At 53.4% G+C, this 15,732-nt stretch overlaps 5 protein-coding genes across 5 annotated transcripts; 4 read left to right on the top strand and 1 right to left on the bottom strand.

Annotated features, from left to right (window-relative positions):
- Nucleotides 1-25: 25 nt before the first annotated feature.
- On the top strand, nucleotides 26-3,613 carry CPAR01_08507 (uncharacterized protein; the record flags this gene model as incomplete). Its single annotated transcript, XM_060492775.1, has 1 exon — nucleotides 26-3,613. The coding sequence occupies one exon, from the start codon at nucleotides 26-28 to the stop codon at nucleotides 3,611-3,613; it is 3,588 nt and encodes a 1,195-aa protein (XP_060349145.1).
- Nucleotides 3,614-4,330: 717 nt separating this feature from the next.
- On the bottom strand, nucleotides 4,331-5,484 carry CPAR01_08506 (RNA recognition domain-containing protein; the record flags this gene model as incomplete). Its single annotated transcript, XM_060492774.1, has 2 exons — nucleotides 4,331-5,396; nucleotides 5,465-5,484. 2 exons carry the CDS (start codon nucleotides 5,482-5,484, stop codon nucleotides 4,331-4,333), a joined length of 1,086 nt encoding a protein of 361 aa, XP_060349144.1.
- A 417-nt stretch (nucleotides 5,485-5,901) lies between these two features.
- CPAR01_08505 (TOM7 family protein) lies at nucleotides 5,902-6,309 on the top strand (the record flags this gene model as incomplete). Its single annotated transcript, XM_060492773.1, has 5 exons — nucleotides 5,902-5,928; nucleotides 5,995-6,041; nucleotides 6,098-6,126; nucleotides 6,192-6,228; nucleotides 6,288-6,309. The coding sequence occupies 5 exons, from the start codon at nucleotides 5,902-5,904 to the stop codon at nucleotides 6,307-6,309; spliced, it is 162 nt and encodes a 53-aa protein (XP_060349143.1).
- An 825-nt stretch (nucleotides 6,310-7,134) lies between these two features.
- Nucleotides 7,135-8,168, top strand: CPAR01_08504 (uncharacterized protein; the record flags this gene model as incomplete). The annotated part of the gene is made up of 2 exons (XM_060492772.1): nucleotides 7,135-7,258; nucleotides 7,315-8,168. 2 exons carry the CDS (start codon nucleotides 7,135-7,137, stop codon nucleotides 8,166-8,168), a joined length of 978 nt encoding a protein of 325 aa, XP_060349142.1.
- Nucleotides 8,169-13,253: 5,085 nt separating this feature from the next.
- CPAR01_08503 (uncharacterized protein) lies at nucleotides 13,254-13,520 on the top strand (the record flags this gene model as incomplete). Its single annotated transcript, XM_060492771.1, has 1 exon — nucleotides 13,254-13,520. The coding sequence occupies one exon, from the start codon at nucleotides 13,254-13,256 to the stop codon at nucleotides 13,518-13,520; it is 267 nt and encodes an 88-aa protein (XP_060349141.1).
- Nucleotides 13,521-15,732: the final 2,212 nt, after the last annotated feature.

Below are 15,732 nucleotides of genomic sequence, written 5' to 3'. Positions count from 1 at the left end.
AATACCCGGCGCCGAGGTCAATATTATGAAAGATGCCCAGGTCAAGGCTAAGAGCGGCTTGGAACCTAGGAGCAAAGAGAAACTTAAGAGCAATACGGAACCTCGGAGCGATGCGAAACCTCAGAGCGACACGAAGCCCAGGGGTGGACGGACGGCAAAGTCAATGAAGCCGACACCCAAGAAAACTTCCCCTAAAGCTCAATCGAGGGCTGGGGCACCTTCAAGCAGGAAGACGTCAGCCAAACAAGGAAAGCCCACCGATAGCGAGAAGCCGGTCGACTCCCAACCAGCACCCGAGGTTATAAAGCAGGTTTTTGAGTCTTTGAAGAAGCTCGAGCACAGCTACGCCTCCATCAACAGTAGGCTGTCGAATATCAAAGAAGGCACCACGGAAGCGACTGCCGAAGGCGCCAAAGCAGGTTCTGGGAAGAAGGGAGAATTGGACGCATTCGTGGCGAAACAGAGCGATAAGTTGGGTGGGAAGCTCAAGATGATTTCTGGCACTCTGGACGTTCTGAAGAGCGTCTTGCGCTCGCAGTCAATACCCCTCGACCACCTCGCAAAGAGGCCAAGTGCCACGAAATCGTCGGGCACCACATCAGGTGACACTGCTAGGCCCAAAGGCCAATCTCGGCAAGCTCAATCTCAGTCCGTACCGCGTGGAAAGGCCAGGAAGGATGAGATGCGGGTAAAGGTGCGAAAGGTTTTGCTTGGTGAGGAACGAAAGCCGATACCTCAAGATCCAGTGAAAACGTCGTGGACGTCACTTGAGAATCGCCTCACTGGCGTTGACAAGGCTCCACTAGTTTTGGCGGCAGCGGCCGCTGGTACATCAGCTCTTGGCGCAGCTCGTTCTGCCGCCGACACAGCGACCGACGCAACGACTGCGAACGAGACAGCGAAGAACGACAGCGAAGCGCCCCCAACCAAGCCCAAGAGGACCAAGAAATCCGAAAAGCCTCTTGTCAATGTGAAGAGAGTGCACGCGGAGAGTCTTCGCTTAGTGCCCGTCGAAATACCAGACACTCCCGAGGTGCCAAAACTCGCTTACGGCCTGGATAGAGTCTTGTTCAACCCTGGAGTATACCATATGCAGGATCCCCGCTCGCGAGTCTTCAACTTTGATCCTTACCTCGGCGATATTATGCCGATCAGCGAGTTTGACTTCAATGCGCTCCAGAAATATGTCACCTCTTCAAAGGATAACACCTTGATCTCGCTTGCGGCCAAGCTGGGTAGGAAGTACACCGGCTCAACATCAAGCATGACTCAAACGCTGTCCCATTTCCACTTCTTGCTTTCTGCGTGGCGGCCTATCAACCCTGACAACATGAGTCGCCAGTTCACGCCCGAGTATTCGAGTTTCACTGCCATCTCTCGTGCGCCAGCTGCCTCCTTCCTCCATTTCAATGAAGGTGTGTACGCAATAGATGCAGACAAGGAGTACGACTCTGCCAGTATTCTGAGTATGCTCGGAAAGTCAATGGAGAAGCAGTTGACGCTGCCGCGAGAAGAGTTCGAAAAGTATCGCCGTGCCAATTCCGATCAGATCACCGAGGAGGAGCGTAATGCTGCAGAAGCCTTCCATTACACCACCATGGGCGATTTCCTTATGCGTTCTCAACTGGATGCGTATGATCCAAGGTTACCAGGATCTGGAATGTTTGATCTGAAGACGAGAGCTGTAGTCTCAATCCGCATGGACGCTCAGCAATTCCACAAAGGACTTGGCTATGAGATCCGCCGCCGTTATGGCCAGTGGGAGTCTTTCGAGCGCGAATACTTCGACATGATCAGATCTGCATTCCTCAAGTATTCCTTGCAAGTGCGAATGGGCCGTATGGATGGAATCTTCGTTGCCTTCCATAACACACAACGCATCTTCGGTTTCCAGTACATTCCCATCAACGAGATGGACCAAGCCATTCACGGAACCTTTTACCGAAATCTCGGCGACCAAGAATTCAAGCTCAGCCTTCACCTTCTGAATAAGGTCCTCGATCGCGCGACAGAACGATTCCCTGGCCGATCCATCCGACTTCATGTGGAAACGCGACCTACTGACCCTCCTTTTATGTACGTTTTCGCAAAGCCTGTTACAAAGGAAGATATCGACAAGGTCCAAACGCGCAACCAAGCTGCTGTCAGAGAGTTCGAGGAGCAGATCCTTGGCATGGCCTCAGAGGAGTCATCGGAACCCGAGATGCAAGACTCGGAAGTCGAGCGATCAGTTGGCCAAGAAGAAGACGAGGAAGCTGTTAGCGTCGATGTGTCCAGTCCAGAGTCTAGTAGCCAAGTATGGCAGACGCAAGCATTCTGGGAAGAAATGCAGGAGAAGGTCAATGAGGCAGTGGAAGACGATGCCCTCGGCATTGGCCATGTACGGGAGGCAATCCACGACGCACTGGAACAAAGTGCATTGCTGAAGGCGAGAACACCTGAAGAAGCTCGCTGGTATGTCGACGGCCTTTTGGAGGCCCTTACGCGTAACCAAGCCAGCGAGGCACAGGATATTGATGGAAAGGATGACCAGACAGATGCGATGTCTGCGAGCGACATTGACACCCCATCGGCCGATGTTGCTCAGGCTTTTGAATCGAGCACAGCGCAAGAAGCTGTGCCAGCCGCTAGCGAGGGAACTGAGTCGGTTCAAGAGACAGACAAAGGGTCATCACTACAGCGCAGCTCTCGAAATCTCGGTCTGAAGGAGTTGATTCTCCGCGTTGCTTCAAATGTCGACGAGAATCTCGACGTAGAGGAAACCACCGACATTCCCGAAGACGACGCTACTTCCGACGTCTCCAAACTCCGAACGTTCGAGCGTATTCTCTCCAAGCTGGTTGCCGAGTCGAAGCAGTCGGAAATCAAGACGAACCCTCAGGCTTCAGACATGGAGGAAGCAACGACTGAAATGTTTGAGGATCCTAACCCCAGTATCAGCCAGACGGCAGCCTCAACCGAGTCTCCCAAGGATTCTGAGGGCAAAGAAGCCCAAGTAGACGAGACCCCTGAGCTTGATATCGTTGATAACGAGCTTCTTGGAATGGTCTTGACTGTGCGGAACAGGGTAAATGGAGAATACGCCCCGCGGCCCGATCCCAAGGCTGGCGTTTCGGGGTGGACCGTGGAGTATTCCATTGAAGAACTTCCTGCGGGTCGTGCCGAGCATCTGTATAAAGCACTTCAGGTGCGACGCAAGAAGGCGCTCTCAAACGACAAGGATGCGAAAGGGCCTGACCCGTGGTACCAGATGTTTTCTGGCAAGCTGGAGCAGATGAGCAAGAGGGGCAGGAAATTCCGTGCGAAAATGGAAGAGACGGCCAAGGAGAACCCCGTCCATGTTTTCGGCATGGATGATCCCGTTACTTATGATGAGGCTTTCGGGCACAGGGCACAGTGGAAGACGGTATCTTGGGATGAAACGACAGACGAGCTGCGAGAGGACGATTTGGATGAGGAGACCTTGAAGGAAGATATCTTCCAGGAGAGCAAGTTGAATGAAGCCGAGCTGAAGGAGAGCCAGCCGAAGGAGGACGAACCGAAGAAAAATGAGCCGCAAGAGAGCGAGCCAAAAAAGGAAGAGCTGCAAGAGGACAAGCCGCGAGACTCATAAAAGGGGATATCGTGGACTAGGAGATGTATGATAACTGTGTACCTACCATTTGTAATTTATGTACGAAAAGGGCGAGAGCGGATCTGGGATGATATAGCCATTCTTCTCAGCATTTTCCAAAAAGAAAAGTGGAACGTCTACATTTTCGTATGTCTGGCTGCCGATACAGTGCTACATGTTTTGCCTTGGATGTGCGGGCGTATTAGCTTGGGTTGCGACGCATCAAAGAAGCCCGTCAATATTGACATGGACGAGTCATTACAAGGCACACAGAGGGTTCGTCTATGCGTCCTCTAGAGTCCACGGAGCTCCAGTCAAAGTTGAGAATATTGTAAACGTCATTTCTTCATTAAGCTACGAGTAACGATCATCATAATCTTCACCGTGGCCGCCGGTTCTCGGGTCATGATGTCTGTGAGGCATCTGCCTGCGATCCTGCCTGGGTCTAAAGCAGCTGCCATACCACTAAAGTGACGATCTGGATAATGTTAGCAATGGCTACTCCCCGTCTGATCAAAGTGAAGACAGACCATTGCAATCCGATTCAACCTGTGCTGGACGAGCTTCTCGCTAGCCCCTATCCTAAACGCCCGGCTATTATTCCGAAACCGATGAAGCCTCGGAAATCAGCGGCACCAAAGCAGCGCTTTTTTTACTTTTTTGTAGTCTTACAATACCGCCAACGAAGGGCGATCTCCTTTTTAAATTCATGTCTCTTCATCGGCGGGGGAATCCAGGGGGGTTGAAGCCCGGAGGAGGCATGAAGCCCGGTGGCGCGGGCGGTGTCCCAGAAGCTCCCGGAGGAGGCATGGGGAAGTTGGGAGGGGGCGCAGCGAAGCCTTGCGGTGCGGGAGGTCCGCTTGGCGGGCGGAAACCCGGGGCACCCGGGTGGAAGTCGGCCGGGTTCGTGTAGCCGCCTTGCGACTGTGGCGGCCGCGCCGGCAGACCAGACGGCGCGGGAGGGAGTACGGCGCCACGGCCCATGCCCGGCCCGCCCATACCTTGCGGTGGTGGTACGGCATTGTATTGCGCTGGTCCCCGCGGCGGAGGCGCGAATCCGGCTGGTGCTCCTGGATTTGGGACCTGGACCGGCAGGCCGTTTGAGGGGTCGAATCCGGCAGGGGCAGTCGGCGCAGCGGCCGGAGGCGGGCCGTTGAGGAAAGCGGGTGGTACGGCCTGGATCTCTGGGACGATGTTCCTCTTCTTGGCCTGCGCGGCGAGCTCACGCTCCGCAGCGTCACCGTGGCGCTCGCCCTTGCCGTCCTTCTTGAACGCATACTGGACCGAGACCTCCTTGCTGAGGATGTACTGCATGTGCAAGTTGGCAATCGCCGCGTCAGCGCTCTCAAAGTCGGCGTAGGAGATGAATCCGAAGCCCTTTGAGTTGCCGCTGTCCTCTCGCGCGACCTTGGGCAAGTTGACGAGCGGGCCGAAACGCGAAAAGGTGTCGTAGAGGATCTTCTCGTCCACCATGCTGTCCAGGTTGCCCACGAAGAGCTCCGCGCCGACCTCTGCCTGCTTCTGCTTGTCCGCGCTGGCCTTGTTGACGCGCAGGGACTTGCCGTAGAGCTTGATGCCGTTCATGACGTTGGCGGCGTACTCTGCGTCGCCCGGCGTCCTAAACTCGACGAAGCCGAAGCCCTGGTGGTTCTGGGTGACGCGGTCGCGGGGCATGTGGATGTTGTGGATGGGGCCCATCTGGAGCATGACTTCGTACACCATCGCCGGGGTCGCGCGCTCGTCAATGTTTCCGATGTAGATGGTCGCATCTTTGTCTTGTTCCCTGTATCGCGCGTCGTAGGTTAGTTGCAATGTCCTTGAATGCTTACTTGGGGCCAGTTTGAAGCTTACCAATGCCTGTTTTGTGCCATTTTGAATTTCTAGCACTCTCAGTGCCCTCTTCACGATCTATAGACGATACTCGTAAGATAGATTGGATCGTCAGAATACGTGAGGCGAAAAGTCGTTGGTCACCTTGTACCATAAAGACCTGGAAATTTTGGCCTCGAGGTTCAGTCGCGGTTGAGCTATGTCGGTACGTACCTTATCGTGCAGCGCAAAGGTCGATAAGCCTCCCAGCGCGGTTGTTCCGGCGGCTCCACTCGATGCGTTTTTCCGGCAGACGAAGAAAAGTTCAGGAACAGCTTCCAGCGCATCCACCACCAGCTCCCTGACGCAGCGACGACGATACATCCACGAACACCCAGCGACGACGAAGACCGCCATCACGCGAAACCTCATTGATTCAACTTATCAAATACCGTCAACGTCACATTCCATCCGTCAAGATGTTCGCCCTCTCCGAAGAGTCCAAGGTGCGACAACGCAACGATAGCTAGATCACGTCGCATGGAGTTGGATCTAATCATTGCATACTACAGGAGCGCATTGGCAAGATCATTGAGATCTCCCGTATTGCCATCCACTAGTATGTAGTCTCCTGTATTTGACGAGAAACGAACCCAGTTACTGACCTATTCGCAGCGGATACCTCCCTCTCGTTCTCTACCTCGGTACGAATGATTGATGCTTCGATTCGAACTACGCCTCCAACAGCGAAACTGACTATTCTTTGCAGGCTACACCCGCAGCGAGCCCCGTCCCGCTTTCATCCGGTAGGCAATACTCCAAGACGCGCGAATATCATGGAACATCGTAACTAATCCTCCCCCAGCCTTATTTCTCCCCTCTCTTAGACGACGCGTGTCTCAACATCGACTTTTTGTACAATATTAGGCTTGCGAAATTTGGATGCTAGCCAAGATTTGGGGGATGACACACCGGATCACTGACAATGGTGATGAGGAAATGCAGGCCGCGGCTCCGGCGCATTGTACAACTACATATGTAATCAAATGAAACCTCTCTAACGATATACTCTTCTTTGTTGTACGCCACTGCGAATGGTCTGGCAGCGCGGACAACAATGTTGGGGGGGAATGAGGTGCAGTCAGCGGGCTGTCAATGAACATTCGGGTAACTGGCGCATTTTTGCTTAATCATACGCATCGCCTTTAATGCAGCTTCTAGTAAACCAAGAAAACATTCCCCTGATGCAAATTGCTAGTGCCTGTGAGTAGAGGAGACAGAATACGTAGTTGAGGGCTCAGGCGGACGTCGACGAGCTTTGCAACTGCGCTTCAGAACTGTTGCGGTCTTTCCATGATCTTGAAGACTAATAGAATGAACACATTAAAACAATTTCGTTCATGGGCATTGGGAGCTGTCGATATCCTGCCTACCTTACGTCTGGTCACAGCCTGCGAAAGGAGGTTAAGTGTGGCTGAAGCTCTGAAAAAGTGGCAGCGGAGCCGCAATTTAATGAGCTAACATGACGTATGAATAATCATTCAGGCGCATTTTTCATGGTAAGCTACAGTCAAGCCACACCAACAATTCACCAAGCTCCTTTTACACAGCTTCCGACATTTGAGCTTGGCCGAGGTCTCTGCAACCGGATGCGTGAGATCGCAGTCACGTTTTCTACATAGAGCAATGTGACAGAGGCCCCTCTTACTTCTATGTCAGAAAGCAAAAATGCGGGCATCTCACCCGCTCTGGTCGAGTCCGTTGCCGGTCTCTCGGCCGGCTCGGTTGCGACTTTGGTAGTTCACCCGCTTGATATCGTGAAGACGCGGATGCAAAGTGAGTGAAGTGCATTGTCTATATCTGAAAATCACCCAGAAGCAGTCGCTGACAAGGAAGCTTAGTTCACCGGAGCGCGGCCAATCCGTCAGTGTCGCTGACAACCATGTCTCTCATCCGCACGCTCACACAGAACCCGCATCCCATCGCCTCCCTCTACCGCGGCTTGACGCCGAACCTCATCGGCAACGCCTCAAGCTGGTCCGCCTTCTTCTTCTTCAAGTCGCGCGTCGAGCGGGCCATTGCGCTCTGGAGAGCCGGCTACATGCCGCTGACGAGCGGCTCCGGTGCCAACGCCCGCAACCTGACCAAGGAGTACCTCACCACCCAGGACTTCTTCGTGTCGTCCGCGCTCGCCGGAGCGCTGACACAGGTCCTGACGAACCCGGTCTGGGTTCTCAAGACGCGCATGCTCTCGTCCGACCGCACCGCTGCGGGCGCCTACGCCAACATGTGGACCGGCGCGCGGCTGTTGTATCGCTCCGAGGGCCTGCGGGGCTTCTATCGTGGCCTCGGCGTCAGTCTGATCGGGGTTTCGCACGGCGCAGTACAGTTTGCCGTGTATGAGCCCGCCAAAAAGATGTATTTCGCCGGAAGGCAGCGGAAGGGCGACAATGGAGGGCGGGTGAGCAACGAGGCGACGGTGGTCATCTCGAGTGTCTCGAAGCTAGTCGCTGGGGCTGTGACGTATCCCTACCAGGTACTCCGGAGTCGACTACAGAACTACGACGCCGATGAGAGGTTCGGACGGGGTATCCGGGGTGTTGTGAAGAGGATTTGGCAGGAAGAAGGCGTCAGGGGTTTCTACAGAGGCCTTATGCCGGGAGTTGTGAGGGTGATGCCGGCTACATGGGTCACTTTCCTTGTGTACGAGAACGTCAAATACTACTTACCACAATGGGCGGAGTAGGCTTGTAATGATAGTGTCGGAATAATACATACCATTCCAGAACGAATATGTTGCTATTGACGAGAGTGAAGATTCGATGGCCAAGGCTAAGATCGTGCGTGCAATGTCAGGGATGCCATCTGGTCTGCATAGTTTTAGAGTCTACAAAATAGGAAAGATGATCATGAAACGGCAGCTTCTGTGTCTCTCGCAGCCTTAGACGTGGCCAACGCCTGTGTCCTCAAGTTTGCTAATTCATCCCACATTCGCCCATACTTGTAAGTACGGAGGCTATTTCGTTGCCAGCGGCAATAAGAAACGCTGAGGTCAACTGACATGTCAGGATAGCCCCAGACTTGCTTCCCTAAGAGTGTGTATAAGGTGCTCTGGCTTATGCAGCACACTCGAGCAAGCTTCGTTCCGTTGACGTTACCTGACTGCTCAACTCTGGGGATTTGCATTTTTCTACGTCTGCTTTCTAAACTAGGCCACGATTGTGAATCAACTGAGCATGTAAGTCGCAAGAAGAGTGAAACCCTTTGCGCAGACCTGGATTGCTCTTTATCACTCCTTACCGTCAGTGGTGCCTCAAATGCTTAATAGCCAGTCAAATTCTGTTGCATCTTCGTTTCACGTTCCGTTTCGTTTCATTAAATCTCATCCGTCATATCTCTTGGTATTCGACCGCTCCTGCTCCATTGAATCGTCAAACAGCGCTGTACCATCAAATAACTCAAGTAATGAAGACAAGAGGATATAGACGAAACAACAGGCGTACGTTCTGCTCTCACAGGTCTCAATCTTGTGCTTAGATGCACTACGTTATTCTGGTTTGCTTGATACTCATCACACCAGCCGCACTTATATCACCTATGCAAGACGGCTCAACAGATGGCTAAATTTGCGATGATCTTAAATCACTGTAGCTACATGTTCTTTGACACATCATTAGAACCAGAAGAAAGTCACGCTTAAGTCAAGAAGTCAGCACAACTGATTTGTCAATGGTGAATGCTGATGGAATATCAAAGTTGAAACGTGGACCGAAGTCACTGGAATAGGGGCTGCAAGACGGTCATCGACCTCCCTACTCCATGAGTGATCCACTTTATGAGTAGTCTATGTTCAAAGGCTTCCAAGCATAAGCTCAAGATCAAGCTCAAGGCTCTGTCTGAGTGTTCTTGCATGCCAGAACCAAAGCCTCGCTGAATGAACAAGCCTAGAGGAATGTGCCATCGCTTCGAGGCTGGTTCAACGAGCAACGTTGAAGAACACTAAGCCACTGCCAACAAGAAGACACCGATCCACGATTCAAAGTCTCACACGTGGCTTTCCATACGCCGCTGCTATCGCTCTGTGTGACAGAATGTTGTGCTTTTCGAATGTGCAGAAGGCCGGTGAGGGGTTTCGACACCAGGACAGCCTGTCTGATCTCCCCCAAAGCAATAAGACCACGGGCACAAGCATACAGAACATGGCGAATCTTTCCTTGAGAATGACACTTGTCCGATCTGATCATGTCGTAATCCAGAATACCAGATCACAGAAGCCATCACTGCCCAGCCTTCTCTTCGAACCGAAACCTACGCCTCCTATCCCATTTGTCTCTCAAGGCTCGGCACACAAAACAGTAAAATCACACATCCCACGCCTCTCAGCGGGCGCGGCATTCGACGTCCGAGACAGACAACTCACTAAGACAACACAAGGCTTGCTCTACCCCCCCTACTCAAGTACCTCCTTGCCTCGGAATCAGCGCCCCTTTCTTTACGAGACACTCGTAGCAGTGTTCCAGCTCTGTTTTTGCTACTTTTACCGCGTAGCATGTAGGTCCTGATGAACAAAGACCGAACACACCACCACCACCATCTCACCCTGATATGGAATGTTCCGTCTATCCTCCCGGCCCCCCGTTACCCCCTCAAGCCACCCAGAAGTCACGAGGGGACGTTTCTCAGTTCTCAGATGTAGGTACGGGTACGTAAAGAAAGAGAAGAAGCAAAGAAAGGCAGGAGCGTAGATGAGCGGACGAGAAGAGCCGTGAGACTTTTTGACATGTCACGTCCGGATCCCAGCGGAAAGGGAAGCCGGCAGATCCCACACAGGTCATCCATCCATCCATCCCGCCCAGCCAGCCAGCGATGGTCCAGCCAGCACACCACTTCCAGTAAATCACCTCACTGACGCGCGCCTCGATCGCCAAAAAAGTACCTGATCCCACAAGTGGTGAGATGGGGAGTAGAGGGGAGGCGATACGGATGTCCAATCGTCGGCGAGGGGAGGAGGTCCTTCACTCCTCGCCCCCTGAGGCTTCTCTCCTGCAGGGCTCTCTTCTTGTAGAGCGGGAACTGTGGAGAGGGGACAAGATGGACCCCTTTATGAAGTTCTTGCCGGCTTTAGCCCAACGTTACACGTACATCTCTGCGTGGTCTTTTCCCACATTTCCTCTATCCCCTCCTATCAGAATAGCACCCGCGGCATCGTGGTACGACAAGAACACGAGAACACAAGAAACTCTGAAAAAGAGGAGAAAAAAAAGGGAAATAGAACTGTAGTCGGGACGGGAAAAGGGTCCAAAGTGCAGGATCTCATGGTGAACAACTGTCAATCTCACTCGCACGCGCACATACACACACGCACTTGTGAATACCGACGCCTGCATCCACATTCACACACTCTCACACATGTGATGTACTACCGCTCCTTTTTCCAGGAACAAGTCTCGAAGGAAATGGAGGGGCTAGGGAGACGGGAGCAGCGTGGACAGAAAGGAGAGGTGCCGGCACGTTCTCCCATCTCCCGCCATGGAGACCAGATAGCCAATGCTCTTCACTGCATCGTCAACTAGGGAAATACCTTATCTGGGATATATCTCAACCTTAAGCGCGGAACTCCCCTCTTAAGAGGCGGGTAGACAACGTAACGGTTACACAAAGAAGCAGCCATCAACCTACCCATCCACCACAGATTATCCACTCAGAGCCTCCCAAAACACATTCAGGCTCAGGGCCTCATCCCCCAGATGCCTAAATGGCTTTTCTCTTGTGAATAGAGTAATCACGATTGTACCTATCGGACAGTCCCGAATCTGCGACTTAGCCATCATTCTTCCTCCGTGCCGTCCCTCCCATCCCCGATCCCAGACATAGGGAAGAAACAGGCCACAGGCCACATCTCGGTTTCTCATGCCACTGCGGTTCACACTCAACTGTGCCCCCTTTGCCCACACAATCTCTCCTCTCCCCGCCTTCCTCCGACCACCATGTCTCTGGAATCGTGTCTCTTTTTTCTTACGTCTCACAGCCTTTTCTCACTTGCCACTTCCACACACACCCCTAGCTACGTAGCGTACCCAGGTAATCTTGTCTCGCTCGCAGCCTACCTACCTGACTTTTACGGTCTTACAACTCCCTCACGCTGTTCCACCGCCTCTTCTTCAAGACATAAGAATACTCACCAAAGAAGAAGAAACCAGGGTGAACGGAACGCAGCCCACACACGGACACACACTACAACTGAGTGATACATCCCAAGAGACAGGCCTCACTCACTCTCTATCTGAATCAGAGTGGCACCGTTGTTACAGGTCACAAAAGGACACACCAGAAAAACCCGCACGTTGGGTTTTTGGGGTTATCCCAACGGCCGCGGATCCGAAGTCCCGCGCTCCGCGAGGTCGTGTGGGCTGGGCTGGAGCTTTCAAGCAGGACGATATATGACACCGCGAGGAAGAGGTGGGGGGTGAGAAACAAGAACAAGATTACAATGATTGATGACTACGGTCATGATGATGATGATTCTGAAGAAATGGAGAAAGTGCAGATAGGACTTCGACCGTCGACTACCCAAATATCCGTAAACTGCACGACATCTCTCGCCCCCTTCATCCCCATCATGCTCCTCTCGTTACTGACCTACTCCTTGCCCATGACTCCATCTCTACAGGACCTGCCAACGTGTCAAACCTGCGTCTCTCCCCTTCCCCCCATTGTGCTCCTCCAACCAGAGCCACAGGAATGGAAGTGCTGGGCAACGGCATCGCAGCTACCTAAACCGCCCCTCAAGCCCACCTGGTGCCCACGTATACCGTCCGAAGTCTCCAGTACCGGGCCCTTGAAGCCCAGAGTTCAGCCCGTGAAGTCGAGGAAGCGGTCCAGAGCAGGTTCAGCCAGCCATTCACGGTTTCAACGGCTGCGCTCACCTCTTTCTCAGCATGTCTCCCTTGCTCAAGGGGAGGCAAATAATCCCAAAGAACGAATCACAAGGCCACATTTAGAACCCCAGAAGTGTGTCCTGGGGCTCTAGCGTGGCAAAAAATACATTCAAGGTAGTATCCGCAAGGGGGTTTGGTGGGCAATGACGACAGGCGATAGGCTGGAGAGAGAGGGCACAGAGGGAATAAAGGGCTCAGAGGAGAGAGGCACAGAGGGGAGAGGCACCAACGAGGGGGGATGAGCAGAGCTTTTCTCCTCGCAGCAGCTCCACGCTGTGGTTGACTACTAGACGTTGAGACTTTGAGATGAAAATGGAGCGCTGCGTGGTTTGCGTGGTGTCAGTTGCGGCCCCGAACAAGCATCACCCCTACTCCGTCGCTCAGCTCTGTTTCCCGTGTGTGCACGGCGTGTACGGCGTGCCGTGGACCCCCATCTTTTTTTGTTCGCTCGCCCGCGCCTCCTCCTCCTCCTCCTCCTCCGACTTACACTGGAGACGGCGACTACGGAGAAAAAAACGCACGCGCTTGCCGTTCGTCTCGGTCATGATCGTTTGCCCCTCCTGTCCCGTTTTTGCGGGAACCGATATAGTCCACTCAAGCATGGTATCCCCTCCCATCGCGCGCCTCGAACACAGTAACTTTGTGCGCGACATTTTGAACCCGACCCAACCGTAAGGGTCATATTGGGCGGTGGGAACAACAAGAGAGCGGAATAGAAAGCGACAAAGACAGACAACTCAGAGAGCAAAAGGGCGTGAGTCATCTGATACAGACTTGTTCCAGTGCCGGAGCCAATTGTCATCCAACGCTCGCAAGCTCCCGGATCCCCGCAAACCGCACTAAGATGCGCAAGACATAAGAGAGGCCAGAGACAAAAGTTGAGCTCGTCCAAAATGACGAAAGGAAAAGACATGTGGTTTCCGCGTCACTATCAGAGTTTGCCACGAGGGCTCGGACGATGGCACGACGGGTATCGACAGGTAGAACCAGAACCCAGAATCTCAAGGGACGACATCGAACAAAGGACGCTCAGCGGCTTTGCTCGGACGTCGTCGTTGTCGTCCGTCTCAAGTAATACCCCCTACCTGCACCTAAACCTAGCTCTCGTCTGTATCCCTTCCCTTCCCTTCCCTTGTATCTCCCCCTCCACGCGTGCGTGAGTGCAACGACAACGTTGGAGAATCTGGACCCGAGCACCGAGCAACGTCGCATATCTAGTGTAGCAAGCGCCCTCTGGCCCCCCTTCCCAAAGATCATCAGGAGTTTACGCTTTAGTTCAAGTCGTCCCGTTAGATCTCCTCGTGTAACACGGTAACACCACGAGGGGACCACTTGAAGACTGAATGAGGATAAAACAACAACCCAAAACATTGGCGACAATGGGCCCATCCTCGGTTCTGTCAAAGTTACGCACAGAAGCTGAGCGTCTTGAGTCTCTCTCTTGGCCCCTCCCTTCCCCTTCCAAGACTCGAGGGGCGCCCCGAGAGGGTCACATTGAACCGAAAGTCAACAAGAACAGGAACAGGGGCAAAAGGCGAAAAGAACATCTTGATAGGGCGGGGCGGCCATTCGCAATGACATCGTCAAAGAGGATAGCGCGAAAAGAGGATTGAAGAGCCAGGTAAGGATAAAGAGGGAATTAACAAGAAAAAAAAAGTGAACAATGTGATAGAAGTTTCCTCGCTTGGACCTCTGTTGAATTGCTTTCTGCTTTCTGCAGCGCCGCGAGCGCAGCAAAAGGGGTCGCATTGTCAGTCCTCACCTGCATCTACACTGCCCTAGGATCGCGATCTCCTTCTGACCTCTCTGATGACGGAGGGTCGCACAGTGGGGTTCCATAGCCGTGGATTTTGAGCAGAAAAGAATTTTGGGTGACGGGGTTCCCAGTCTGAACCTGGATGAGAGGAAAGGATTGAAGGTTGTTGGCCCCTCTTCCTCCGGGTTGGAAAAGGAAAAAAGAGACGACACACCTTAAGCGAGAACGAGTCAAGGTTCGCGTGGTTGGTAGTTGATGGGTGCTGGAGCCTGAAGGTGGTATCGGCGATGATGGTTCCCCGTCCGTTCCTCCCGGGTCGTGGAGTGGACGACGACGAACAGACGAAGATGCCAGGAAGGGGGGCCATGGGAGGTCGAGATCCCGTGTCGGGCGTCGCACTGATGTCGCCCATCGGACCCGTCCACGGCCGCCGGATGCGCCTTGAACTAGCGACCTCGTCCGCGAAACCGTAATCCCCCCCGCCGCCGCCCCTCTTCATCTCGTGCCTTTGACCTCTAATAGGGGTCTGGACCTATACGACCCCGTCGGTATCGAGTAAGATATGTGTACCAAGCAGCTCAGTGAATGATCGACCGCCATGTCGGTTGATCGTGCTTCAGTGACATGTCAGATTTCCCGATATTGTACGGAACCGCATTCCATGGGAATACACCGTACGCAGCATCCAAAGGACCACAAAGCTCCGTTGCGGAATCCCAGAGAGCTGAGTGGCTCGGCGCAGAGATGCTGGATTGGGAAGCTGGGCCGCGATCAAAATGGAAGAGCTTGCGAAATGTTGGTCAGGGCAGATCTCAGCCCTTCAGTCACATCTCACATTTCTCCTGCATCACACAGGGTGAAAATGTGAGGGAAGAAAGCAAAAAGGCTGTCATAATCGGAGAGAGCCCCACCTATGTGCCGCTGCCCACACAAAGCGCACACACACACACATCCCACAGACTCTTGACAAGAGACGAAAGAGAGCTTTCAGAGCCGAGATCTGGGCCACAGTCCACTTCCATCGCTAGACTGACCAGGATACTGGGAGCTTGGACTCGGGTTTGGCCCTGGCTTCTGTGACGCCGGGGGGGAGGGATCCCATGTCGCATAGCTCCCAGCTTGTCTGGTTTGGTTCCCTCAAACTCTTGAGGACGTCCCCTCCCCCCCGGTCACCTCGAGCACCCGGCGATCCAGCTTGGTCTCGGTTAGGAAAAGTGCGTAGATCACACTCCCAGATGCCTGCCGGTGGGGCCGGGCGATGTGTGCGCGAAAAGGCGGCTTCGCATATCGCATCGTGATGCTTGGGATTGAAACATTCCCATCCAAGCCCAGTTTGCGCGACTGGATGAGGCTGGCCCACCCTAATACGTCCATGTCGTCGGCTGACCTGCGGCTTTGATACAAGGTTATCCCTTCGACGTCGGTCAATCGACAGCGGCTAGTACTTCGGACGAGGCTTCCGGCTCCCATAAGTCTTTTCCCCCCAAAACTACAGCGCACCACTCGTGGGCTGTCCACATAGAAAATTGAAATATCTCACATATCGACTGCTTTGTTAGTGGGTGTTCAGACACTAGATACTCAACTCCTGCTTGGACTCGTCAGGGATACCATCA

Source organism: Colletotrichum paranaense (genome assembly GCF_030867605.1).
Source record: "Colletotrichum paranaense strain IMI 384185 chromosome Unknown Scaffold_6.1, whole genome shotgun sequence".
Classification (NCBI taxonomy): Eukaryota; Fungi; Ascomycota; class Sordariomycetes; order Glomerellales; family Glomerellaceae; genus Colletotrichum; species Colletotrichum paranaense.
This window is presented reverse-complemented; position numbering and strand designations above follow the sequence as displayed.